The sequence below is a fragment of the Vicia villosa genome, linkage group LG4, assembly GCF_029867415.1.
Source record: "Vicia villosa cultivar HV-30 ecotype Madison, WI linkage group LG4, Vvil1.0, whole genome shotgun sequence".
Lineage (NCBI taxonomy): Eukaryota > Viridiplantae > Streptophyta > Magnoliopsida > Fabales > Fabaceae > Vicia > Vicia villosa.
This window is the reverse complement of record NC_081183.1, coordinates 33,530,096-33,557,007: the sequence shown is the minus strand read 5'-3', so window position 1 is coordinate 33,557,007 and position 26,912 is coordinate 33,530,096. Positions and strand designations below refer to the sequence as shown.

General features: G+C 34.9%; 2 protein-coding genes across 5 annotated transcripts; both read left to right on the top strand.

Annotated features, from left to right (window-relative positions):
- The first annotated feature begins 6,865 nt into the window (after positions 1–6,865).
- On the top strand, positions 6,866–11,705 carry LOC131597012 (uncharacterized). The gene is made up of 2 exons (XM_058869734.1): positions 6,866–7,283; positions 11,584–11,705. Exons 1-2 carry the CDS (start codon positions 6,866–6,868, stop codon positions 11,703–11,705), a joined length of 540 nt encoding a protein of 179 aa, XP_058725717.1.
- An 11,500-nt stretch (positions 11,706–23,205) lies between these two features.
- LOC131594693 (probable receptor-like protein kinase At5g18500) lies at positions 23,206–26,912 on the top strand. 4 transcript variants are annotated; one of them, XM_058866887.1, is made up of 8 exons: positions 23,206–23,391; positions 24,469–25,122; positions 25,206–25,310; positions 25,427–25,549; positions 25,666–25,836; positions 25,917–26,046; positions 26,164–26,376; positions 26,464–26,912. In XM_058866887.1, the coding sequence occupies exons 2-8, from the start codon at positions 24,473–24,475 to the stop codon at positions 26,578–26,580; spliced, it is 1,509 nt and encodes a 502-aa protein (XP_058722870.1). In that variant the 5' UTR covers positions 23,206–23,391; positions 24,469–24,472; the 3' UTR covers positions 26,581–26,912. The 4 variants fall into 4 exon arrangements, with proteins under 4 accessions (XP_058722870.1, XP_058722867.1, XP_058722869.1 ...); XM_058866884.1 differs by having other exon boundaries at positions 24,453–25,122; XM_058866886.1 differs by having other exon boundaries at positions 23,206–23,799.

Sequence of the window (26,912 nt, the reverse complement as noted above, 5' to 3'; positions counted from 1 at the left end):
GGTCCCGACGGTTTCAATCCGCCCTTCTACCAGAACTTTTGGCATATATGTGGTGATGATATTTTTTCAGCGGCGTCTAGTTGGCTTGAGCAAGGGTTCTTCCCTCCATCTCTCAATGACACTAATATTTGTTTAATCCCTAAATGCCCTAAACCCAACACGATGAAAGAATTCTGTCCTATTTCCTTGTGCAATGTAGCTTATAAGCTGGTTTCAAAGGTGTTAGCCAATATAATGAAGGTTTGCTTGGATAAGTGTGTTTCTGAGGAACAATCCGCATTCATTGAGAACCGGTCAATTTTAGATAATGCAATGATGGCTATTGAAATAATTCATGCTCTCAAAAGGAAGACAAAGGGGAATAAGGCTCATATGGCATTAAAGATCGATATCAGTAAGGCTAATGATAGAGTGGATTGGGGTTTCTTATGTGGTATGTTGAGAAGATTGGGGTTTGCGAAGAGGTGGATTCATTGGGTGATGATGTGTGTGTCGTCTGTAAATTACACGGTTCTTGTTAATACTGATAGAGTTGGACCAATTAAACCAGGGAGAGGATTGAGACAAGGTGACCCACTGTCACCTTACCTCTTTATTATTGTCATGGAGGGCCTGTCTGCCCTTATTAAGGGAGCCGTGTCTCGAGGAGATATTCATGGGATCCAGATCTGCAGAGGGGCACCCAGTGTGTCCCATCTGCTTTTTGCTGACGACTGTTTTTTATTTTGCAGGGCCACTATTTTGGAGGTCACTTACCTTTTGGAGTTACTCAAAATTTTTTCCACAGCATCAGGCCAAGAAATCAATCTAGCAAAGTCTGAGGTCTTTTTTAGCCGCAATATCAGTATACCGGCCCAGAAGGATCTTGCACAAATTATGGGAGTCCGTCATGTTCTTGGGACCGGGTCGTATTTGGGGTTGCCTTCGATGATTGGTCGGAGTAAGAAGGAAACTTTTGCTTTTATCAAAGACCGTATATGGAAAATAATTAACTCTTTGAGGGGGAGGTTCTTGTCTAAAGCGGGTAAAGAAGTAATGATAAAGTCGGTGTTACAGGCTATCCCATCCTATATTATGAGTGTGTATATAATTCCTGATGGGGTGATAGATGAGATTGAGAAGATGTTAAATTCCTTCTGGTGGGGAGGTTGTAATAATAATAGAGGGATTCGTTGGATGACGTGGGAGAAGCTTGCTTGTTCTAAGAGGGATGGTGGCTTGGGGTTCAAGGATTTCAGAGCATTCAACTTGGCTATGGTGGCTAAACAAGGGTGGAATTTATTGGCCAATCCCAATACCTTGGTATCCAGATTCTTCAAAGCAAGGTATTATCCAAATAATTCTTTCCTGGATTCTAATATTGGTTCAAATCCGAGTTTTTTATGGAGAAGCCTTTGGAAAGCTAAAGATGTTTTGCGATTGGGTTGTAGGTGGAGTATTGGAAATGGGAGTCTTATAAAGGTTGTTAATGAGCCGTGGATTCGAGGAAGTTCTGATGTTTGCCTAAGAGGCCCGTTCCCCCAAGGTGTGTACAATCTTTATGTTCAAGATCTTATTTTACCTAATATTAAACAGTGGAATATTCCGATTATCCATTCATTGTTTGACAATGTAGTTGCTAAAGAGATCTTGAATGTCCCTTTGATAGAGAATGTGTTGGTTGATGGTTTGGTTTGGAGTGCAGAGAATAATGGGACTTATAGCGTCCGCTCAGGTTACCGTCTTTAGAGAAATTCGCCCATTCATCGTACTAGTTACAAAATGGCCGGCAAGTGGGAAGATTTGTGGAATATCATGGCTCCTCCTAGAGTTAAACACCTGTTGTGGAGGATTTGCCGTGGTTGCTTACCGACCCGGGTTAGCCTGCGCAAACATTTTGTACAATGGCCGGTGGAGTGCCCGGTTTGCGAGGACACTGAGGAAGAGGATTGGCATGTGTTTTTCGGTTGCAATACCATTATCCAATGTTGGCGGGCAGCAGGTTTGTTATCTATCATTGAGCCCCGTCTTCATCATTTTAATGATGCTAAATCCCTTTGATAAGTGCCAAAATGTACTTATTTTGTGTATGTAAATAGTGGCACTTATCGATACTTTTGTTAATACCGTTTGAATAATTCCCCGTTTTGTGTATAAATACGTATACTTTGTGAATAGTTGTATTTTCATATACTTTTATACCAATTAATAGTTTTCCATTCATTTTATAGGTATTCATGCATCTTTGGAGCATTGAGTAATAAAGACCAAAGGCTAAGCTTCAAGAATGCAAATTCTACCAATTCATCAAAGAATAAGGCTCAAAATAAGGATGATAAAAATTATCATTTTGGTTTCCATTCATTCATTATTGGATAGAGCATTGAGTAAGCTTTCCAACGCTTCGAACCGGGCACAATTCGGAGTTACGGTTCTCAACTTATGGCGAAAATAAGATTTCACTTTTGCTGTCAGCCGCTAAGCGGGAGTACCTTGGCTGAGCGACCATGACAGATAGCAGCTCGTTAAATAGGGGTAAAAATCACATTTTTAGGTTATGTTTTGGGGTAATTGTTCCCAAATCATCAAACCATCATTCTTAGGGTAGATTTGCTTAGAAAACAACTTCGGAGGTTGCATTTGGATGATTGGGGGTGGATTGAGCGTCGAACGGAGCTGACAAACCGGGAGATTTTCGGTTCATTTCTCTTCTTCTTTGTGTATTTCTCTTTGGTTGGGTTTTGTATATGATTTTACTTTGAACTCATGTATATTTTTTGATCATGGCGTTATATAAAACTTGCTTTACGAATCTGTGTTGATGTTATCCTGGATTTTTGCTCTATGCTGGGGATTTGGGTTGCTTTAGAGATAAACTTCTTGAATCCTTATCTAGGATGATAATCTGTTGGTTCTGAACTCTAGAGATAGATTTAGAGCTAGCATTCACTGTTTGTATCTGTACTTAATGCTTTCGTGTTTGAGCGGCGCGCGAGAGATCGCCGACGCGAGAATACGGATGTTCTCGCAGCTTTGCGTTAGAGATAACCTTAGTTGTGAGATGATCTCGTTTGTGCTCCAGAGATGGACGCTTATGTGAGAGATACGTGATGACATAGATGAATATCGTAGGTTGAGTATAATGGGTTGGTAAGTGTATGTTTGTGAAGAGTGAATATATTTACATTCCTGATAAGTTATTTCTCTTCTAAGAATGTGTTTATTCTTTTACTGTCTATATCTTTGTTTACTTTTTGCTCATTCAATCCCGAGCTCGAAACCATAGAAACTATTGAATGGCATCTCTCCATCTCTAAGGACGATAATTCCTGGATCAATATTTCCAATTTTTTTTTTGTTGCTTGCCCTATACCGCATTCAACAAAATGGCGCTGTTGCCAGGGATGGTTGTTGAATTGCATCGCAATAGTTTTCGTGGTTTTGAGCTTTGTATATAACGTATAAATTGTATAGTTTCACGTGTATATATTTACTTGTTTATGTTTACTTGTTTATGTTCACCATACAGTTACTTGTATATGTTTGCATACAAGTATACTTTGTTGGTGAATGTTGGTGAAACACGTTGAGATCGGACCGGTTCGTTATTCAAAATCTTCACTTTTCAACTTGTGAATCCAACATTTACCAATTTTCTCTTTTTGTATAATAATAGTTGTTTGTGTTTTATACTTGTGCATATGTGTTTGTTTGTGTATATAGTTGTATATTTTTGTTTTTATGTTCGTATAATCGTTGTATATATTTGTACCCGTAATGTTTGTTGAGTGCTTTGGTTAGGACACTTTCTTTAGGCTTGTACGGTGAGACGTCACCATGGCATGATTGGAGGAAGCTACTTCCCAAACACCGAAACAATAAAGGCGTCGAGCTAACGACGTAAATGGTTGTAAATAATGTTTATATTTCTGTTTATGAGGAATTTAGGTGAAGTGGGGAGTGATTAGAATAGCTGGTTCTGTTCTGATTTTTCTGGTTTTTTCTGTGTCCGCTAAGCGAGCATAGCAGAATTTTGTTTTTCTGCTCTGTACCAGTGGGGTTCCCATTCCACTTGGTTCACTCATTTTTCCCACTTTCACCAAGGCTATTTAGTAGTAGATACTAGTTTTGTTTTTCTAATTATTTTATTGTTTTTTTGGACTCAAATTTTGTTTGGTGATTCGAAGATTTTTTAGGTGATTTTCCAAAGCTTGAGTGTTTCAACTTGCGAATGTATGGTAGGATATTGTTTTTGAAGTTGTATCATTCAAGGTACTCATTTATCGCTTTCTATAACATAACATGTTTAGGAAACTTTTCATTTGTACAATTACCATACCATTCATTCTTTTGCATTACTTGCTTGTTGATTGAATCACTTTAGTTCCCAAACCATAAATGTGAGGAAGCTTTCCATTGTTTACATATGCTGGAGGCCACAATCTTTGTTTTAACTAGATTTTATTATGCTTAATCTTTTGTTTATGTTGATTTTATGAAAGCATGAAAAGGATCAAGGCATTTTGTTTCATTTTGAGCACAACCACCATAACCAAATAGTCAATTCACCTTGTGAGTGTGTGATCATTTGTTAACCCTTTTGAGCCTTTTTGTCAATGTCCATGTTGTTTTTGCTAAATGCTTATCTTTGAGTGTTTAGTTCTCATTTTTGCATGGATGATTGATTCTTTGTTTTCTTGAACCCTCAACCATGATTTTTGGTATGAATTTTTACCTTGCCTTAGAAAGTAGGGAGTATTCATATGATGGTGTGGTTGAATTCAAGTTGGGGAGAGAAATGGTTGTGTACTTATTTGGTTGTTGCTATGAGGTTGAAAAGAAAGAAAAAGAAAAAAAAAGTGAAAAGAAAAGAAAAAAGCAAAAAAGTTTTGAAAAACAAAAAAGAAAAGAGAAGTGAATAATTGTGCTAATAAGTATTGTGATTGGTTTGAGAAACTTGTGGATAAGGAAGAAGTTTAATCAATATTTTGTTGTTTGAATCTTTGGTGGATTGATTACTCCCTTAGGTTTAGGCAAGTTTTTGTTTCGATTAGCCTTAGGACATATCCCTTGTTTGTTAACCAAGCCATAATACAACCTTGAAAAGCCCTTGTGATCTTGCTTTTGTATCTTCAATGTGATTTTTGGATGAATGCATAATTTAATCTTTTGTTTGCAAGATTGTTGGATGAGTGTTAAAAGTCCTTCACCTTTGTGTTTTCTTCATCCATTGATGAATTTTTGCTAGGTGTGATTCATGATGTGAGCATGTATTGTGTTAGAATGTTTTGTATGCTTTTTGTGCTTAGGATTCATTTTATTTACATGTTGTCGTTGTAGTATAGTGGTGAGTATTTACCTTGTTTATACGTTTTTGTATTAAACCATACATTTGTTTTTGGTTTTCAAAACTTGCTGATTCACAATTCTTTGGTTTATTACTTTCAATCCTTTGATTTATTTGACATTGTTTGAGGACAAACAAAGTTTCAAGTTGGGGAGAGTTTGATAAGTGCCAAAATGTACTTATTTTGTGTATGTAAATAGTGGCACTTATCGATACTTTTGTTAATACCGTTTGAATAATTCCCCGTTTTATGTATAAATACGTATACTTTGTGAATAGTTGTATTTTCATATACTTTTATACCAATTAATAGTTTTCCATTCATTTTATAGGTATTCATGCATCTTTGGAGCATTGAGTAATAAAGACCAAAGGCTAAGCTTCAAGAATGCAAATTCTACCAATTCATCAAAGAATAAGGCTCAAAATAAGGATGATAAAAATTATCATTTTGGTTTCCATTCATTCATTATTGGATAGAGCATTGAATAAGCTTTCCAACGCTTCGAACCGGGCACAATTCGGAGTTACGGTTCTCAACTTATGGCGAAAATAAGATTTCACTTTTGCTGTCAGCCGCTAAGCGGGAGTACCTTGGCTGAGCGACCATGACAGATAGCAGCTCGTTAAATAGGGGTAAAAATCACATTTTTAGGTTATGTTTTGGGGTAATTGTTCCCAAATCATCAAACCATCATTCTTAGGGTAGATTTGCTTAGAAAACAACTTCGGAGGTTGCATTTGGATGATTGGGGGTGGATTGAGCGTCGAACGGAGCTGACAAACCGGGAGATTTTCGGTTCATTTCTCTTCTTCTTTGTGTATTTCTATTTGGTTGGGTTTTGTATATGATTTTACTTTGAACTCATGTATATTTTTTGATCATGGCGTTATATAAAACTTGCTTTACGAATCTGTGTTGATGTTATCCTGGATTTTTGCTCTATGCTGGGGATTTGGGTTGCTTTAGAGATAAACTTCTTGAATCCTTATCTAGGATGATAATCTGTTGGTTCTGAACTCTAGAGATAGATTTAGAGCTAGCATTCACTGTTTGTATCTGTACTTAATGCTTTCGTGTTTGAGCGGCGCGCGAGAGATCGCTGACGCGAGAATACGGATGTTCTCGCAGCTTTGCGTTAGAGATAACCTTAGTTGTGAGATGGTCTCGTTTGTGCTCCAGAGATGGACGCTTATGTGAGAGATACGTGATGACATAGATGAATATCGTAGGTTGAGTATAATGGGTTGGTAAGTGTATGTTTGTGAAGAGTGAATATATTTACATTCCTGATAAGTTATTTCTCTTCTAAGAATGTGTTTATTCTTTTACTGTCTATATCTTTGTTTACTTTTTGCTCATTCAATCCCGAGCTCGAAACCATAGAAACTATTGAATGGCATCTCTCCATCTCTGAGGACGATAATTCCTGGATCAATATTTCCAATTTTTTTTGTTGCTTGCCCTATACCGCATTCAACACCCTTATTCTTGATGTTTGTAGTAAAGAAGATAGGAAGGAAGCGGGGCGGTTTGCTATGACGATAGAGGTGATTTGGAAAAACCGTAATAATATAGTGTGGAATAACGATCGAGAGGGATTCTCTAGAATGGGATTGCAAGCCTTCTTTAATTGGCAAGAGTGGTTTACCGCCCAAGATAATCAGAATAGAAGTTCGAGTGCTCATACTCCTGTAAGCTGGTCCCCTCCTGGTGAAGGGTGGGTTAAATGTAATGTTGATGCTGGTTTCAATAAAACTTACAGGTCCACAAATAGAGGGTGGTGTTTTCGTGATGCCATGGGTAGATTCATTACGGCCGGCATTGCTTGGGATATCGGTAATTTATCGACTTTAGAGGCGGAGGCTTTAGCCTTGAAAGAAGCGGTTCAACATGCTGTCACTTTGAACATGAACTGTGTGATCTTTGAAAGCGACTCTCAGTTGGTTAGTAAAGGTATTCACTCGTCGGTCACGGGTTCATCAGAGTTTAATTGTATTCTTCTTTCTATTAAACAATTGTTAGTTTCTATTCCAAACTTTGAGGTAAAGTTTATTAAACGTCAAGCGAATATGGTTGCCGACTTTTTAGTTAAGGCGGCCAATTCATGGTCTAGGCGTAGTACCTTTAATGTAATTCCTCCTTGTATTGATGTTCATTTGATTAATGATGAGTTAAGTTTGATTTTGTCAAAAAAAAAAGTATTAAATGACGTTGTTTGTGTTTTTAAAATATTAAAAGTTCTTTTAACTTATATTTTATAAATAAAAAAGCTAATTTTAACATTAATAAAATATATATTATTGAAAATTAAAATTTAGTTAAAAGCATAAAAATTTTAAAAAGATGTATTGTAACAATATTTCTTATGAAAAACTATATGAAATACCTTTAAATTTTAAGTTGCCGTTTCAGAAAAAACCTTTAAATTTAAGTTATTTTTTAAATTTTGATATTCAAAAAATAATAATTAAATATTTAAATAACATTTAAAAAAAATATTCAAATCGATTTTTCATTTGAAATTTTCGCTAAAAAATTCTTTATAATTTTTTAAAGCAAAAATACGTTATAATATAAAAATCATTTTTTTAAAAAAGTTGGAATAATCAGCCCCATAATATTGAGATTTTTAGTGTCGTTGACCTCATTCGTTTTTTTTTTTTAAACAGTTATTTTTGAAAGAAAAATATGATGATTTAGCCCGTTTAAAAAGTACAACTAGAATTGAATGTTTGAATCATAGTTCTATAGGTTTTGGCCACCATCATCCATGGATATGATTATTGCCCTAACATTGATATTATTCATTAGGGTGAATATGAGGCTATGTGAAATTAAATGTATATCTAGAGACATAGGATAGGAGTATATAATTGATTAACATTTTTTTTATTTAATATGAAATTTTCTATTTTAAGATAGAAAAATTTATATAATATGATACTAATATTAATTTTATTTTAGAATTTATATATCTTAAAATAAAATTATCTATCAAATATTTTAGTTTTAAATATTTATATTTTAGTTTTTATAAACATATATTAATATTGTTATTAAATTATTCTCTTGTGTTAAAGTATAAGTCATGTTATGAATAAAAAAAACTATTACAAATTATAAGTTGTTTTACATTACTAATTTAATATGAATAATATTTTTATAATATTATTTATTATTTTTAATTTCTTTTTATGTCACAAATAAATAATAGTTTTGTAAAATCATATATAATTTTTTTATACAATATTAATTACATTTTTTAAGAGGTTTAAAATAACCAAAATATCATATGATTTGAAAAATATAAAGTACACTCTTAAAAAAAAGAAGCCATTAGTTTTATGTATGATTATATTTTATGTTATATAAATTTTTGTACATTTATGTATCAAAATTAATCTTATGTCTTCTAATTTAACTAGAGATCTTAGTTTGAATTTAGTTATAAAGACATGAGAATGTGAAATTTTTATAAAAGAAAAAAGCGTATTCATAGTAATTTTTTTTAATTAAAAAAATTAATCGCTGCATTGATGTGTAGTCCGAAGATATCTTATTTATACTAAAAAAATATATAAATGTGATGATAAATTTTTAATAAAAAATTATTATTATTATTTTTTTTGACAGAAAATAAATTATATTCATTCATTCAAATCGATAGAGTACATCGTTGCAATACAAATTCAAAATCGCCAAAAACAAAAAGGATGAATCTGCGAACAAATCCACAGCATCCATGTTAATAGCATAAAACGGCAAATTGCATATGCCTACAAATATTAATGTATTGACTGTATTGAGATGTCCGAAATATTCATGCTTTCGGATCTGTAGCGTTGACGGCACCAAAGTCATTGATTGAATCTGCACTAGATCGAAACTAATCTTTCAACCTGAAACAAATGAACACCGCACAAAAACGGAAAAACAAAATACCCGCACAAAGACGAGAAATCAAAATACACCACAGAAATATGGAAAATCAAAACAAACGATGACCCACGAAATCACAAAAAAGACAAAAAGAAAAGGTGTGAAAATCACTTGGAAAATCAAAACAAACGATGACCCACGAAATCACAAAAAAGACAAAAAGAAAAGGTGTGAAAATCACTTATTTAAGTAATAGATAAACAAAAACGATTTGAGGGGTGATTTTGGATCAAAATTGATCCTAAATCACCCCTCTTTGAGAGAGAGAGGAAGAAAAAAAGAAGAAAATTGACGGCTAGGGTAGAAGAGGAGGAGCTGTAAAAAATAAAATCACAAAAAAGACAAAAAGAAAAGGTGTGAAAATCACTTATTTAAGTAATAGATAAACAAAAACGATTTGGAGGAGTGATTTTGGATCAAAATTGATCATAAATCAACCCTCTTTGAGAGAGAGGAAGGAAAAAGAAGAAAATTGACGGCTAGGGTAGAAGAGGAGGAGCTGTAAAAAATAAAATCACAAAAAAGACAAAAAGAAAAGGTGTGGAAATCACTTATTTAAGTAATAGATAAACAAAAACGATTTGGAGGGGTGATTTTGGATCAAAATAGATCATAAATCAACCCTCTTTGAGAGAGAGGAGGAAAAAGAAGAAAATTGTCGGCTAGGGTAGAAGAGGAGGAGCTGTAAAAAAATAAAAAATTATCTTTAAGAGCATGTAAAGTGAATTTATTTTTATTTTGCTACAACTAAGCCATTTAATAATCTATGTTCCCCAAAAATTTAATAGTGATGTTTGTATAGCGGTCAAATGTTTAGGTTCTAAGAGTGTGTTCCTCTCAAGATTTCATGTTCGAAATCCGCTAGATACAAATTACTTATTAAAAAAAATAATAATGATGTTTGTATATTCTAGCTCTTTAATATTTATTTAATCTTCTCTTCTTTTTTTTTTCTTTCCTTTTTTTCTATAAGCAAAATATTTATTACATTATTATGTCTATTTCTCTTTTTCTAAAGTGTTTAATAGATGCATAAAATGCTTTAAAAACGAGTGTTTAATTTGTATATTGATTAAAATATGCACTTAATAATTTCTTCGTGATGAGACATCACCTGTCTCTTGTAAAATGATCATCTTAATTCTTAAGTTACATATATATTTATAAATTCAAAAAGAGTGGTTAGGATCTCATTTACGAAATAGACGTTTGATTTGAATATAAAACAACAAATTTTATTTTTGAAAGGACAAATGTTGACAAAGTTGAATTTGTGCAATATTTTTTATAATATTTATTTAATTAGATTTATCATAAATTCCCTCCATCATATATAATTCTATTAAATATTAACATGGTACATTTTGAATATCTAATCTAATCGCTTTGCTATACCAAACGAATTCAGTTGATTATTTTATTTTTATGCTCTTTTAATTATGTGCCTGAATTAAAATAAATATTTATGGATGTTGGCATACAATCTTCTTTATTAAAAAAAATTAAATTAAGAGAATAGTGCTTCAATATAAGATAAAAATGTATATTTAACATTTTTCTATAAACATTAAAGATTGTTTGTTTCAAAGATTAATATTATAATTTTGGAAATATTATTTCTGGAAATATTATTATTGAGAATTTTATTCTCATCTATGTGCTTGGTGAGTAATCTATTTCCTAGAAATATTTATAAAATAAATTTAATTTAAATTTTAAAATAAAAATAAATAAACTAAAATATTTAAAAGTGAGAAGTTATAGGTGATTAGATATTATTCCGATAGGAATGTAAGATCTCCACCCTACAACACAAGAATAGAAAGTGACAAAATTATGTATAAATAAGTTTTTGGAAGAAAAAGTTCCTAGATATAATTTCTTAAAACTTGAAACAAATATTAAAATTAAAATATTCCAACTTATATTTTCGAAAAAAAATTTGTAATCCCTAAAACAAACGCCCTCTAAAGAAAATCAAACATAAAACTTCCATATTCAATATTTGATTTTTTTAATCAATATATCAAACTTTTAAAATTTTAATTGAGAGTTTGGAATGAAGTTTAAAGTTTTTTTTAAGATGATTTTTTTAAATTAATTTTTTATATAGAATGATAAATGAATATTTGTAATTATATATTTTAAATATTTAAAAATGATATATATATATATATATATATATATATATATATATATATATATATATATATATATATATATATATATATATATATATATATATATATATATATCAAATTTGGATAATTTAACAAATCGGTCCCTACAACAATTTAATCCCATCTCACAATAGTGAAAGCAGTTGCTAGGAGCAGCAGCAACGGCGGAGCTACCATAGGAGAGATGCTAGCTGCTATAGAAGAATTGTGTTGTGAGAACGAAGCACTGCAGGAGAGTGTTAGTGACCTACAATAACAACACACATAATTATGGTTGATAGAGCAAGAAGTACCCATGAATCCATAACCACTTGTTGCGAAGATTTGGAACGCTCCAGTCATTGACATTTTCAAACCACTATCCCTTATATCATTTGATAACAAGAGCGGTCCCTAGAAGCACATAATCAAAATCAACACCCATATGGTTATTATTGGGGTGGATGACTCACTAAAGTGCATATAGATTATTCGAAAGCAAGGAAGACCAAAACACTTCCCGCTTAGTACATCATGATTGAGGTGCAAAATGGGAAAAGCTACATCTATGTTGTGATATTTTGAAGAATATACGGTAGACTTAGTTTTGGTTGAGGTTCATGAAGGCTTGTATGGAAGCCACATATGTGGGAGAGCTTTGACAAGCAGACTTTTAAATTTCTGGCACTACTGAACGAACATGTTGATTGATAACGTTGAATTCGTAAATCAATGTAGAAATACCAAAAATTCTCAAACTCCATCCACGCCCCCGCTGAGATACAACATTCAATCACTTCACCCCGACCCTTCAATCATAGGCTGTAACGCCCCATACTCCTTTCAAAATTATCGACTGACCCCATAAACCAGCACGGGTCTTTTCAGCATGATTTATCCTCACTTACACGCTTTATGGGAAGCTTCCCAGAAGGTCACCCATCCTAGAATTGCTCAAAGTCAAACATGTTTAACTGTGGAGTTCTTATGGAATGGGCTATCAAAAAGAAGATGCATCTTGTTGGTATATGTAGTACCCATCAATCCTTATAAGTTTTCCTTCAGCCATGCAGTCTCATACTTACACAGTCTCAAGATCCATCTCATTCTGATGTGGAAACCACCCTTGCCCTCTTCAACCTTAGGTGTTACATGTGGTGCAACCACCCATCGCCTTCTTCGGCCTCGCGTGTTACATGCTTACCAGCTTCCGTATGGTTCATCCTCGAACCACATCGTACTAGGAGAGATCTGGATCTGATACCATTTTTAATGTCCCATATTGCTTTCAGAATTATCGACTGACCCCATAAAGTCAAACGCTTTCTAGGAAACTTCCCAGAAGGTCACCCATCCCATAATTGCTCTAAGTCAAGCACATTTAACTGTGGAGTTCTTATGGAATGGACTACCGAAAAGAAGATGCATCTTGTTGGTGGGTGTTACATGTCCACCAGCTTCCACATGGTTCATACTCAAACCACATCGTACTAGGAGAGGTCTGACTCTAATACCATTTGAAAATTCTGGTATGACAGACTCGAATGTCAATCCCGATGTCAAGACATCTGATCTGTTATTAATGTAGCACAAGCAGAATAGAAGGATCCCCTTTATTTAATTACTCCTAGAAAAGAGTCAATGAGACCTGGGATCACACACGTTTAGTCGACATAACCAGATTATAATTTTTACATGGTTCTGTTTAGGAACAGCTAACACTTCTGAACCTGATGTTATAAACAAAGTCATAACATTCATAACTGAACAAACAATGCAGAAGATAAATAACATAGTTAATTGTTAAACCAGTTCGGTCTAACTACCTAATCTGGGGGCTACCAAGCCAGGAAGAAGATTTCACTATCAGTAGTACTATTTTATGTAAACAACCTCTGGTTTACAGATAAACAACCTCTGGTTTACCTAGTCACTACCCAATGCAACCTTTATCTTAGAACTCCATCCAAGACAAGAGAACCTCTGGTCACTCCCTAGTGATACCTAACTGTTACAACCCTGCAACAGCTATTTACACAATTAACAATGAACACATACTTGATCTTGCTTCACAACTTCAATCAAGTTTACAATACTCAACTCTTACCTACAGGTTTCGAGTGAGGACAATCACTTATCTAACCTACAAGTTTCGAGAAGGACATGGTAGCCATCCCACAACCTGGGTGGTCTACCTATAGAAACCCTAATGACTACATCGTTTAAAACAAGGTTTTCTATCTAAAACTATGTTACAAAGTTTCCTATTTATAACCTGATCCCAATTGGATTTGGGCTTACAAATCGCAGCACTCCTTGCTGTTACAAATATGCAGAAATATTCTGCTACAAATAAGGTCTTTTAATCATGAGTTTCCTAAATTAGAAAATGCTGAATCTTCAATCTTCTGATCTGATTCTTCCTGAATCTTCAATCTTCTGATCTGATTCCTCAATTATTCTTTTGACCTTTAAATATGTGCCACATAGGATTACATAATATTCACATAGAATATTCTGTATCTGTTAAGTACAAACTGAATCTTCCTTCCAGTTCTACAGGCGCGATGTCATGAGTTGATGTCATGACATTCCATCTAACATCTTGCTTATGCCTGTTTTGTTCTTTTTAAACTTGCAATATTCACATTAATATTATGTTTTACTGTTATTATGTTTTAGCCAAACATAGATGCCAATCAGCCAATAAAAGCACTAACAATCTCCCCCTTTGGCATATTTTGGCTAAAACTTAAACATTCATTAAAAGTGCAACAAAACACAACTACTTCAACTTTGAAGACACCAAGGAAGAGCATAATGTTACATTCTCAGAATTGGGTTTTACCTTCTATTCTTCAGGACTTGAACCACATCATAACATCGTCAGTCTGCTACAAAAATCCTTTTTACACTAGCAAAATCAGAAGATGGTATTCTTCTCCCCCTTTTTAGACACAATATGACAAAGAATGAGCCGATGTCATGATATGCAGTGGAACACCTTCATGCAACACTGATGTTCACGAGGAAGATGATGGGAGAAGCCCTGCGTCTTAGAGGACCAATGGTGGCATAAGGGACCCCTTCCTTAGTCTTGTACCAGAAACCGAATTCTAGCATAGACCTCGAGAGAGGACTTGAGTGAAAACTGTCCACCAATCCTAGTAACTCAGAACACAAATCACAATTGTGTTCATAACACAGATCACAAATCACAACGAAAATGATTCCTATACTGAAGGTTGTATATAATGGAACATCTTTGTTGTTATTGCAGAAAAACCCAAGGTAGAGACCATCAACATCCCCAGCCCGTGTTTTTCTTTTTCTGAGGAGGTTTTGGTATAGCAACCCATCATAATACCAAACCCAGACTCGACTCACAAGAACGCACACGAACGACATTTTGAGGGAGTTTGATTTCTGTAATTCATGGAGATGCTATTATATAACAAATGGAGATTATAGGAAATAACGATGGTCTTTGGTCTTGTTCAATGGTCAAACGGTTAATTAGGAAACAGTTCCAAAAGCTATTACTCTTTCTAAAGCAGTTTTTGACTGTTTTTCTGATAGGAGTTATCTTGAATTACCAGTGCATGCATAGTCATTGATTGAACTTTACATTGACCGTTGATGTATGGATAAACTTCAATTCAGATTTCCTTGTTTGACTTTGAAGATTCAGTGTCTTTAAACATGTCATGACATTATGTCAGACATTGTCACTTTTCTTTCCTTCAAGCACATAGCCCAAGATTCCGTAAAAGATTAAGACAGAGCATCATTTGGACCAATTAACGGACTCCCTACTTACTCACTAGTCATAGACAGAGACTTCTGTTGTTCTGGACACCTTGAGACTGTTAGACACACAGCTACCTCATTAGTGTAGAGAAGGAATAATGGTTACCAGTTGCACATGGTTAGCTTGAACCATTCACAAATAACTGACAAAAGTATCACATTTTCTTCATGATGTAAAAGTATTTTTAACCAAGAAACTTTTCTTGACAAAAGAAGTTACTCCCCCTATCTGAGATAGTATGAGCTTCCCCAATGGAATAAGCTTGAAATGATGAATGGAAAATATAAGACTCATCTTCATATCTTCAAGAGCCGCACCCTCTATTCAACAATCCTGCTGAACACACTCACTATAGCAAATTTGTTCCTTACACTAAATACTTACACCAGAAGCAGAATGTCATAACATTGTGTCTGACATTTGTACTACTAATATTCTCCACAAGTTTCATCTCTTTTTTTTAACAGACCCTTGCCTAAGAAATTTATCTCCTTCAGAAACGATCAACAGATGACCTCTTGATACTAGAAGCACACACAAAGAGGTTGCCAAAATCTCAACAAACAGAACTGCCACTCCTTGAATTTCGTTGAGCATAACCCTACCATGTTTGAATCAGATCATGGTCTGCTTAAGACACTTCGAGATCTTTCTTGATAAGGTGTTTTTCAATCTCACACATTGATTAACATACTCCTTGAATAGAAGAGATTATCCTTTATCCTTAGCTGTGTTGATCCGATCATAGAACTTTTGTCTTCATAGTCACCTTCACTAAGTGAAGTATTCATTATGAAAGTAATTATGTATTGCCAGAACACATTACTAACATCCAGATCAGAACCTGCCCATTCTAATCCACATTATGCCTGAACTGTCACTTTAAGTTTTTTAATTAGTATTATTAATATTAGAAATAATATTATTATGAACATTATTATTATAGGAGATTAAAGGTATTTGGCTTTTTTTTTTGTAATTGTGAGTAGCAAAGTGGGAGGTATGGAAATGTTAGGCCCAAAGAGAGAATAAAAAATTATATTGATTAAGTGAATAAAAAGAAAATTGGAAAGTAGCAGTAAAAAATAAATAGGTTTTCATTAAGAGAAAATAAGGGTTTTGGAGAAAGAAGAATACGTAGAGGATGCCATGAAGAGGAAAAAATGGAAGATGGGGCAAGCTAGGCGCAACCGGAGAATTATAGAGCGGTCTATAATCCAAGGTAAGGGTGGGGTTCTAACTCTATAATCGGTTATATGATGGATAGTGTGTGGGATTGGGTTTATGAAATTGCCTCTGTTTGTGTTTGATTTGTTGTGGCTGTTTTGTTTGTGTTCGGTTGTTGTGGCTGAATACTGAAAATTGTTATTGTCAATGAGTTGCTGTTGAAAAATTTGTTCTAGGTTGATTTGTGTGATTATTCTTCAGCTGATGAAATTAGTCGTTGTTGATGAATTCGTTGTTGAAAGATCTTCCATGTTGACATTAGTATAGTTCTTAAGTGGATGTAAATTATATTGTGTTGTTCTGAGTCGAGAACGAATGGAAAACTGGGAGGATTTCTGTGATGCGTGGGTGGAACAAAAGTAAGGAAGAAAAAAAAGATAATAGGGGGGCACTCACCCCTATGAAGATGAAGGAGAGGGGCTCACCCCTTAAGGAATGGTAAGGGAGCGTTTGTTCCATGTGCTATAGAAGTAAGGGGCGCACGCACACCCCATGTAGATGGAAGAGAATGGCGAGTGCCACCAAGGGGTGTGGTGACCGCCTCCTTCCTTGTAGGATCCACATGGTCATTGTTTTATTATAATAATAATTGCCTTGTTTCCAATGTACCATTAGCCTAATGCAATTAGTTTTAATATAAGTATAATTATGGGGTAGTAATGGTAGTAAAGGAAACACATGAACATTTTGGTAATCAGTGGCAGATAATGAGTAGCAGAAAAATAGTGAAAATTAATGACAGTAAAGTAGTAGCATTTTTAGGATGGATTTAACAGAACTATTATACAGTAGACATCTGCAGAACTGTGACAGGAAATTAATTAGCAGGTTTGAAAGATTAAGTAGCAGAGTTAATTAATTAGCAGAGACTTAATAAGACACACTAGTACTAAGTAGGAATAATAAAATTTGTAGCTGATAATTAATTGGCCGGTATAGTTGAATTGTCCGAATATTTATGGAGCATTTTTCGCATATTTTGGTTGATTCAGTGTGTTGTATAATTGCTGGAAAAATGTGAACTTTCGGGTGGTTTGTTGAATTGCCTTGGATTATTTGATAAATATCAAGTTGTAGGCCCATGGCCAATGATAATTTGTTATTGTGTGCTGTTGAATTATATTTGTTGTTATGTTGTTGTTAACCTTGTCGTTGCATTGTCGTTGTTGTTATGACGTTGTTTATGATGGTTGTTACTGTTGTTATGTTGTGGTTATTGATAAGTTATTGATGTTGTTGTTTTTCCTCTATTAATTGGCAAAGAAATCAAGTTGTAGGCTTATGCCAAAGTTGTTTCGTTGTTGTGCTGTTGTTGTTGTCGTTGTATGTTGTAGGCTTATGGCCAATGTTGATGTTGTTGTTTAACCATTGTTGTTGTGTTATTGTTGTCGCATACATAGCATGCCAAGTTGGAGCTGATGCTCAGTAAGTTGGCCTGGATTGACAAATATTAAGTTGGAGGCTTATGCCTTGCTTTTAAGTTGAAGGTTTATGCCTTGTTGACGCCTCTATTAACTGGAGGTTTCTAAGTTGGGAGTTCTGCTCCGTTATTAAGTTGGGAGTTCTTCTCCAATGGTATCACATGCATGTGCGTTGTATAAATCGCATATCTTTTGAGTTGTTGTGATGACGAGCAAGTGGTTATATCATGTTGATTTTTTTGTTGTGTTATTACGTGGATGATTTTGTTGTGATAAATGTTGATGATTTGGTTGTGATATTATGTTGATGACTTGTTGTGATAATTGTTGTTTGAAAGTTGTTGAAGTGGTGATTTTATATAATCTGACCTAATATATATTGTTTATCATACACTCAATTATATGGTTCGATATCTCACCCCTTCTGTTTGCATGTTACCCCTATGTTGCTAACGCCCAGGTAATCCAGGATGAAGGCTAATTATCTTCATTAGTTCAAGTCGGTGTCGTTGCTCTGATACGTAGCACTCGTGGGGATGAACGCGTGTTGTTTTATTGTTGAATTTATTTTAGTTATTGAATCTTAAGTTGATTACATGAAAGACTTGTTGTTTTGAATATGTTTTAGTTGAACAAAGGTTGTTATGCCAATTGAAGTTGAATATTGAGATTCCGCTACTTAGTTAAAAATTGTTTGCTTTTTAAAAGAATAAAATAGGTGTTGTCAGTTCATCCAAAATTATGTGTTATGTATCTGAATTATATGTGATTGATTGTTGCTGTTGTTTTAAGTTGAAGTGTAGCATCCCATGCTATGTTGGAAATTTTATAACTCTGAATTTTATAATATTCGTTGGGTAGAATTGGGGTGTTACAACAATGAGGTATAACTCTAAGGTGAAATTGATAATAAATGTTGAAGTAGGTAGTGATGTCGACTAGTAAGGGAAAATTGTTTCCTAATTGGGAGGGACCTTTTAGAGTATGGCAGAAAATGTCCCAGGGAGCATATAAGTTAGAAATCTTAGAAAGTGAAGAGGTTCCTAGAACCTAGAACATTGTGAACTTAAGACACTATTATAGTTGAAGAAAGCCTTTGAAGCTAGACAATACGTAGCTTTATAATTATGATCAATGAAGCAATAACACATTAGAGTGACACTCTTTTCCAATGCAATGGAATGGTTTTTAATGAGGCTCTTTAAGTGTTTTAATTAGCAATGTGTTGTATGCCAATTACAATGCTCGAAAAAGGATTTACGTATTCCTCAAACAAGTCTGCTGGTTCCCTACGAGGAACATTGCACCTAGGGGAGACTCTATATGGGGTATTTGCTGGAACCCTATGGGGAACCTTGCGCCTACGGACGACTCCCTATGGGGTATGTGACATTAAATGCCTACAAATGATTAAATCACAAAAAAAAAATTCATGACCGACTTAAGTAAAAAATAATCAACATGGATAAAAACAAAACGCAAATGCCTTAATTAAAAGTTCGGAAATTACAAATCAAAGGGGCCCAACAATGGTGGCGAGATTGCCTAAATAAGTTTAATTAAATATAAAAGCAAAAATCAACATCGTAGCTATGGGGGATGTCTTCAAGCGAATTCTCTATCAGGAAATTCCTATCCTACTTAAAAACCTCATTAATGGGCATCACTTCCTTTGGAGGAAGCGTTGTCTCTAGCTCTTCATCCAGGCATTTTTCATCCTCTGGGTCGACTTTCTCCACTAGGGAAACATACACCACCAATTTGAAGTAGTATATCTCGTCGAGGTTAAGCTCAAGGTACTATCATCATACTTGCTCTTTCGCCTTCTCGGACCCAGTGGTTCCAATAAAGGAGACTGTCCATGTGAGCCTCCTTAAGATCCACCTTAAGACCACTCAGCTTGGCCTCAACGTCAACAAGCTTGGTGGTTTGATTTAGGAAGTTCGTTTCGAGGATATTTTTCTCCTCCATAATTGTGTTCTTTTCTTTCCCGATCTTTTCAAAGGTAGTCCTGGTACCAGCTAAATATTTCTCGAGAGTAGATATCCTTTCGTTTGTAGAGGTAAACATGGTTTGGTTAAGCTCATAACCTTTTTTTCACTCTTTTGATCTCGACCTCTAAATCACCCTCCTTTTTTAATTAAACATCTGAGTCCTTAAGTAGAGCCTGACCAAGAATAACACTCCTCATGACATAAGTGCCAAAGAACTGGAACATCTTCTAGGGACCTAACCATTTTTATTTCACAACATCGTCGGTGGCATTGAGTTAGTTGTATATGAACGAAATGCTATCAAAGTTCTTCTCCTAGAAGTGGAACTCTTATTCTCCAAAAGTGGCGGAAGGTCCGATTTTGAAGGAACATTATGACTACCTTCCATGAATCTCCTTACCTATAGGTTTATAGAAGAAATGCCATCCGTATATCTTATCCCTTTATTAGGATCCACCATACTTCTATATTATGAGGGCGAATATGTACTTTCTAAAAGAGACAACTTGAAAGTGGTCAACGGAGAAACCGAACATATTTCCCTTATGCGGGAACTTTTCTTTTCTTGGTCATTCGGGTTTTGAAGCTCGGGGGATCACTTTAGTGAACGGGTTTATCTCGCCCTTATAGGCTTTGGCTTTCGTCATCGTCACCTTATTCTTTACTATTGAAAGGGGAGCCATCCACTCTGCAAAAATAAAAACAACTGGTAAAAATCAACTAAAAACTATAAAAAATGCGAGACATCAAGAAAGTATTTTACGCAAAAATCTTATCAACGTTGGAAGATCTCCCTCAAGCCTAAGTAGGGCTCTCACCCCCATAATAGCCAGCTGCTCCATGAGGTTGACCACTTCTTTCTCCATTTCACTAAGTTTATCTTGCTTGTAGACCATGATATAAAGGGGTTCGCGCGTCCAATAAATATGAAATCTACGTGTTCCATCTTATTCATATATGACCTTGAGACAATGACATTTCCCTTAACCTGAACAAATCTGTTTTATAATTATAAGTACAAGGGAAGAGAAGAGCTTTCCTAATGATGACGCTCACATAGACTCACCCACCTTTGTTCACCCATTTCGTCTCACAGAGTGAGAAGAATATGTCTTCTATAAGCGTAATATTAAGGACCTAACAACAAATCTTGAATCCTTAAATGAATTCCCAATTGTTCGGATGTAGTTGGGAAAGGGCAATATTGACGATCTTTAGGATGTCAAACTAAATGAGGGTAAAGGGAATGTCGAACCCAAAGTCCTAAAATACCCTAAGTATATAACTAGAAATATTCGCCCCTCCCCCCGAGGCCACCACATGCAAACCTTATCGTTAGACATGCACGACTACAATATCACGTCGACCTCGTTCCTAATATTTGACAATGCTAAATCTAATCATAAGGTTTGTACCCACTCATCTTCAAGGCTGAACGAGTCAATACTTATAGCCTTGTCGTAAAGGACCTCTAGTTAAAAGTAAAGAGTGCCATGATAGATCTAGTAGAAACTAATGCAGAAGACACTATGTCAACTTCACTAATACTAGGAGATCAACTCCGTGAACTACTGTTAGAAGACTCTTGTAACAACCAAAACATTTAATTTATAAAAACTTCCAATCTTCTTTCCTAGTACTCTGTTTTGAGCTCTTTAAGCATTAAGTCCACAACTCACACCTCTCATCATAATTTCGGGCTCTATGACCATCCAGATGAATCACACTCTCGAATAAACACCATGAAAGAAGAAATGAAAAACACTATGAGAATAAAGTGTTAAATGGTGTCATGAGAAGTTGTTAGGGTTTTAAGATAAGGAAAGGAGAAAATTGCAAGAGATACTTATTAAAAATGTAATAGATAGAGCAGAGAGATAAGGAGAATGAGAAACCATAAATCCTATTTATAGGGCTGAGTGGCTGAAAAAAGGACAATTGCATTTAAAACTATTCTCCGAAGGTTTCAGGTAGTAGGGATAAGCCATGAGTTACTGTTATACCTAAGGTGTTTGATAATCATCATAACTAGTGTAAGAGGAATAATCAAGTAACCAAAAAACAGTCGATCACGGTGACAGGCCCCCACGCCTGAAAAAAATTAAAGCAAGCTCACCCAAGAAGGATCGTCTAATGAGGTGTAACAAAAAATTATTAATCGATCTCTGAAAAGTATTTCTCCCATACGTGACTCATGTTTGAGGGGGTTGTACATGTCCGGTTTCTTGGTAGGTCTCAAGAAAAACATTTTGCTCCTATGTGACTCATACTGGAGGGACTGTGTACATGTTCGGTCCCTTGGTAGGTTTCAGGAAATCATTTCGCCCCTACATGGCTCATGCTTAAGGGGTTGTGTACATGATCGATCTATTAGACGGTGTCAACGAGAGTCGAGTGAGTTGCAGCCCAGATCTAATCGAGCCCATCCAAATTGTAACTCATCCAAGAGAATGAGTCCGAGCTAAGGCAGCTGATGGGCCATGTGGTTCATATCGGCCAAAGACTAATACAAAGGGATTATTTGCTTTAGGATACGAGGGATAACACATTTATGGCTAATTGAGACCATTATAGCTTAGAATTTGACAATAAAATTTGATTGCTAGTTACCATTAAGATTTTGCACTAATCAGGACAATCACCTTAAAGGGTCCTTGACGGACCTTAAGTATGAAATAGGTTAGAACTATTATATAAGGGGACAATCACAAAAGAAAAATGATATACACAATTCACAAAGCATCCGATTACGACTTTATTGGTTCCTGGTGATAAAGTTATCACTGATGTACTTTGTCGAGTGCAATATTTATTTAGGTTTATGAAAAAGATTTGATTGATGAAGTTGAAACTCAAAATGAAAGAAAAATTGTTGCATTTACATTAGGAATTCTTAAAGACAAAGGGAAAAAAAATGCAAGACTCATAAAAGAATGAATTAAAATACGAGACTATAAACTTGGAAATCACTATCAAAATCGAGACGTGATCGATGCAGGAAAAAAATGGAAAAGAATGAAATAGGTTAGAACTATTATATAAGCCATAAGAAGATATTAACAAAATGATTAAAAAATGCAAGAATAATTTTCTTTTAAAATTTTTATTTCTTCAAATTATTTTACTAATATAAAATGAATATTTATTTTTAATTTAAATAATATTTTTTAAATATTGATGAAGCGTCTCTATTATTTAAATATTACCTTATAAAAGAGGTTAATAATATACAAATAAAAAGTGATGCAAAATATCTCATAAAAATATAAAATTTGAAAATTTCGGCATGCTAAGAAACATTAATAAATACCAAAATGATTAAAAATAGAAAGTACAAGTAGCAAGTTGAAGGTAAACAAAGAAAAGGTGTAGACACAAGAGAGAGAGAGAGAAGAAAGAGATTGAAGACTAACCAAAACAAAGAAATTATGTAAGTAATGTAATGCAATGTTGAAAAGGTTGTAAAGAAACAAGAGATTTGAAGAAAGAAACATCAACAACAAAAAAAAAGTTAGTATTTTTATTTTTTTGATGGCTTCTCTTTTACTGTATGTAATGTGAGTCATGTCACTGCCCATCACCTACCACTGAAAATTCAATGCCTTCTTCTTCTTCTTAGCCCCACCACAGTTTCCTTCTCCTCAGAGTTTCATGTGCTTCTTGTGTGTTCTTCAATAAGGGTTAAATTTGGTAGCTTTTTTAGTTGGGTTGAGGAAATTTTGTTTTTTGAGATTGGAATTAGGTACCCTTTTCAGCATTTGAGAAAACCCAGGTGGTGGAATTTGGTGATTTTGAGGTTTTTGAAGATGGGTATGAACTTGGGTGGGTTTGAGGGATTTATAACATTGAGGGTTTTGGGAGCATTTGAGATCTAGTTTTGGGGTTTGTTTTGAAGGAGGTGGAGAAATCTGTGTGAAGGTATTTTGTTGAAGCTTTTGTTGTTTGGTTTTTGTTTTTGTTGTTGCATTGGCTGTTTTGTAACTTGGGTTGATTTTTCTTTGGGTTGCTTGAATTTGAAACTTTGCTAGGCTTGTTTTTGATATGTTGAAATGAACAAAGTTTGAGTCTTTCTATGCCTATTTGTTTCAATTGTTATGTTTCCTAGTTGATCCATGTCATAGAGATTCAACAAAGTTTAATTTTGGCTGTCGACTATCTATCACAATCCTCTTCTTTTATCCGGGCTTGGGACCGGGTATGCATAGGCAGGATTGTTTCAATTGTTATATGAAAACCAAATTTCTTAGCTTTTAAGCTTCATGATTTTGGATTTTCCAATGACTTTGGTTGTTTGACCGACATTTCCTTTCACGAGTATCATTTATTTATCATTGATTAGTTGGGATGTGAATTTATGACAAAAATGCAGTTTTTGTTCAAGCCATTTCTCAAACCTCATGCTCTGATAAATCACAAAAAGAGTAATGTAGACTTAGAAATTTGTATTTCGATCTAGTTTCTTGCAAACATTTGCTCAATTGAAGAGTTTGGTGTCATAAGGTTTTATTTTGTAACTTGCTTTGTTGTATGTATCGAAGTGCTTTTTAAAATTTCGACTTTAACTTTTGCAGATTTATTTGTCAACAGCGAAATGGCATCGGATCTGAATTCCGGGCTGTCGAAGAAAACGGTTTTGGGATTGAAAGTATGGGTATTAATGGGAGTTATGGTTGGATTGTTCATTATAATCATTCTCGTTGTGCTATCGGTATGTCTTACTTTAAGAAAAAAATCCAGAAGACGCAGTGGGAGCATGCTTCCTCTTGGCCATATTCTATCTATTTCAGAAGATATTAAAGAAATTAGCGTCGATCAAGTTTCATCAAATAGTCATCCGCGAAACGGAGGTTTTATGAGCTTGAATGACAAGTTTAGTGAAGGCGATTCCGGAAAGGTTTTGATCCAAACAAAGAATGGAGATAATAGCAGTCAATCAGGCTCGTTTAATTGTTTAGAGAAAGATCTGAATGGCTCTCAGTCAGGTGAAGATAGCGGCGGTTTTAGGAGTGTTTCGGTTTATAGATCTTCGTCACATCCTATATCTGCGCCATCGCCTTGTTCTGGGCTTCCTGAATTCTCTCATCTTGGCTGGGGTCACTGGTTTACATTAAGGGACCTTGAACTTGCAACAAACAGGTTTTCGAAAGATAGTATTATCGGTGAAGGTGGTTATGGAATTGTTTATCGAGGTCAACTTATCAACGGGAATCCTGTGGCTGTCAAGAAGCTCCTCAATAATTTGTAAGTTTTTTTCCTTAATAGTTTCGTTGAAGTCGTTACTGTGCAGCTAGTTTATGTAACAAATGTTAATGTTCATCATGCAGAGGACAAGCTGAAAAGGAATTTAGGGTTGAAGTCGAGGCTATCGGTCATGTGCGGCATAAGAACTTGGTTCGGCTTTTGGGTTTTTGCATCGAAGGCACTCACAGGTAGCAAGTTGTTTAATGTTTGTGCTATGTATGCGCTTAATTGTCCGCGTCTCTGTCTCTTGATTCAATCATTTATTTTCATATTTTGTTCTTATTGAACTCACTATTAATTTCAGGTTATTGATTTACGAGTATGTCAACAACGGAAATTTAGAGCAGTGGCTTCATGGAGCCATGCGGCAGCATGGCTATCTTACTTGGGAAGCTCGGGTGAAAATTCTTCTCGGAACAGCCAAAGCGTATGCTCGTTTCGTCTTTTGGAAAAGCAACTAACCTACTAGTTGTTCCAAGTTTATTTTGTGGATGAGTTTCCTTTTTAGCTATGATTAATTTGATTGATTATTATATCTTGTAGGCTAGCTTACTTGCACGAGGCGATCGAGCCAAAAGTTGTACATCGAGATATTAAGTCGAGCAATATTCTAATTGATGATAACTTTAACGCTAAAATATCCGACTTTGGACTTGCTAAATTACTCGGTGCCGGAAAAAGTCACATTACAACTAGAGTAATGGGTACTTTTGGGTAAGCTTCATGTTTCAAATCCATAACTTGTTATTTATTTTGCTCATTCTTTTTTGCATGCTTATGCTTCGATTTTTCAGATATGTAGCTCCAGAATACGCCAATTCTGGTTTGTTAAACGAGAAAAGCGATGTTTATAGCTTTGGTGTATTGCTTCTTGAAGCAATTACAGGACGCGATCCAGTCGATTATAGCCGACCGGCAACCGAGGTGCGTCACTGTTATTTGTTTTCCGCTAATCATAAAACGGAACACATCGGTGCATATGACAAATTCATTTATTCATAATAATCTTTCTGTTGATACATTCTTGGTTGTTTCTTGAAGGTAAATTTGGTTGACTGGCTCAAGATGATGGTAGGGTGTAGGCGGTCCGAAGAAGTGGTGGACCCGAACATTGAAACTAGGCCATCAACGAGTGCTCTAAAACGATCCCTTTTAACCGCTTTAAGATGTGTTGATCCAGATTCTGAAAAAAGACCAAAGATGAGCCAAGTTGTTCGCATGCTTGAGTCAGAAGAATATCCCATACCTCGAGAGGTTTGACATCTGATTCTTATAGTTTCCAATCTAGTCTTTGCTTTATGAAGTTTCCAATGTAGTCAAATAATATGTGCGACATTTCAGGATCGAAGACGGCGAAGGAATCAAGCAGGAAACATAGAGGCAGAGAGCCAGAGGGAGACTTCCGATACAGATAAAAGCGACACTCCAGATTCTAGACAAAATGGCAGAAGGAACTAACCACCATTGAACTTGCAAGTTTTGCATTCTTTCGAGACTCTGTTAGTTCCTATGCCTGCCACTTTTACGTCGAGACACGGAGCCAGAACCGGTAACTTTTGAAGGGTTTATAATATATATACTTATTTTATCTGTTGTTATAACTTAGGTGTAGATGTTAGAGTGTAGATTTTTGTGTATGAATTTGGTTGAATTGTGCTCTTTGCATTAGTGGTGGTGTGTGTACAGTTTGATTACTATTCTTTCCTTTTGTATTTTCATTTGTTTCATTTCATCATTATTATGAAGGAACTGTTCTATGGAAGATCATAAAAAAATGTACTTCATTTTTA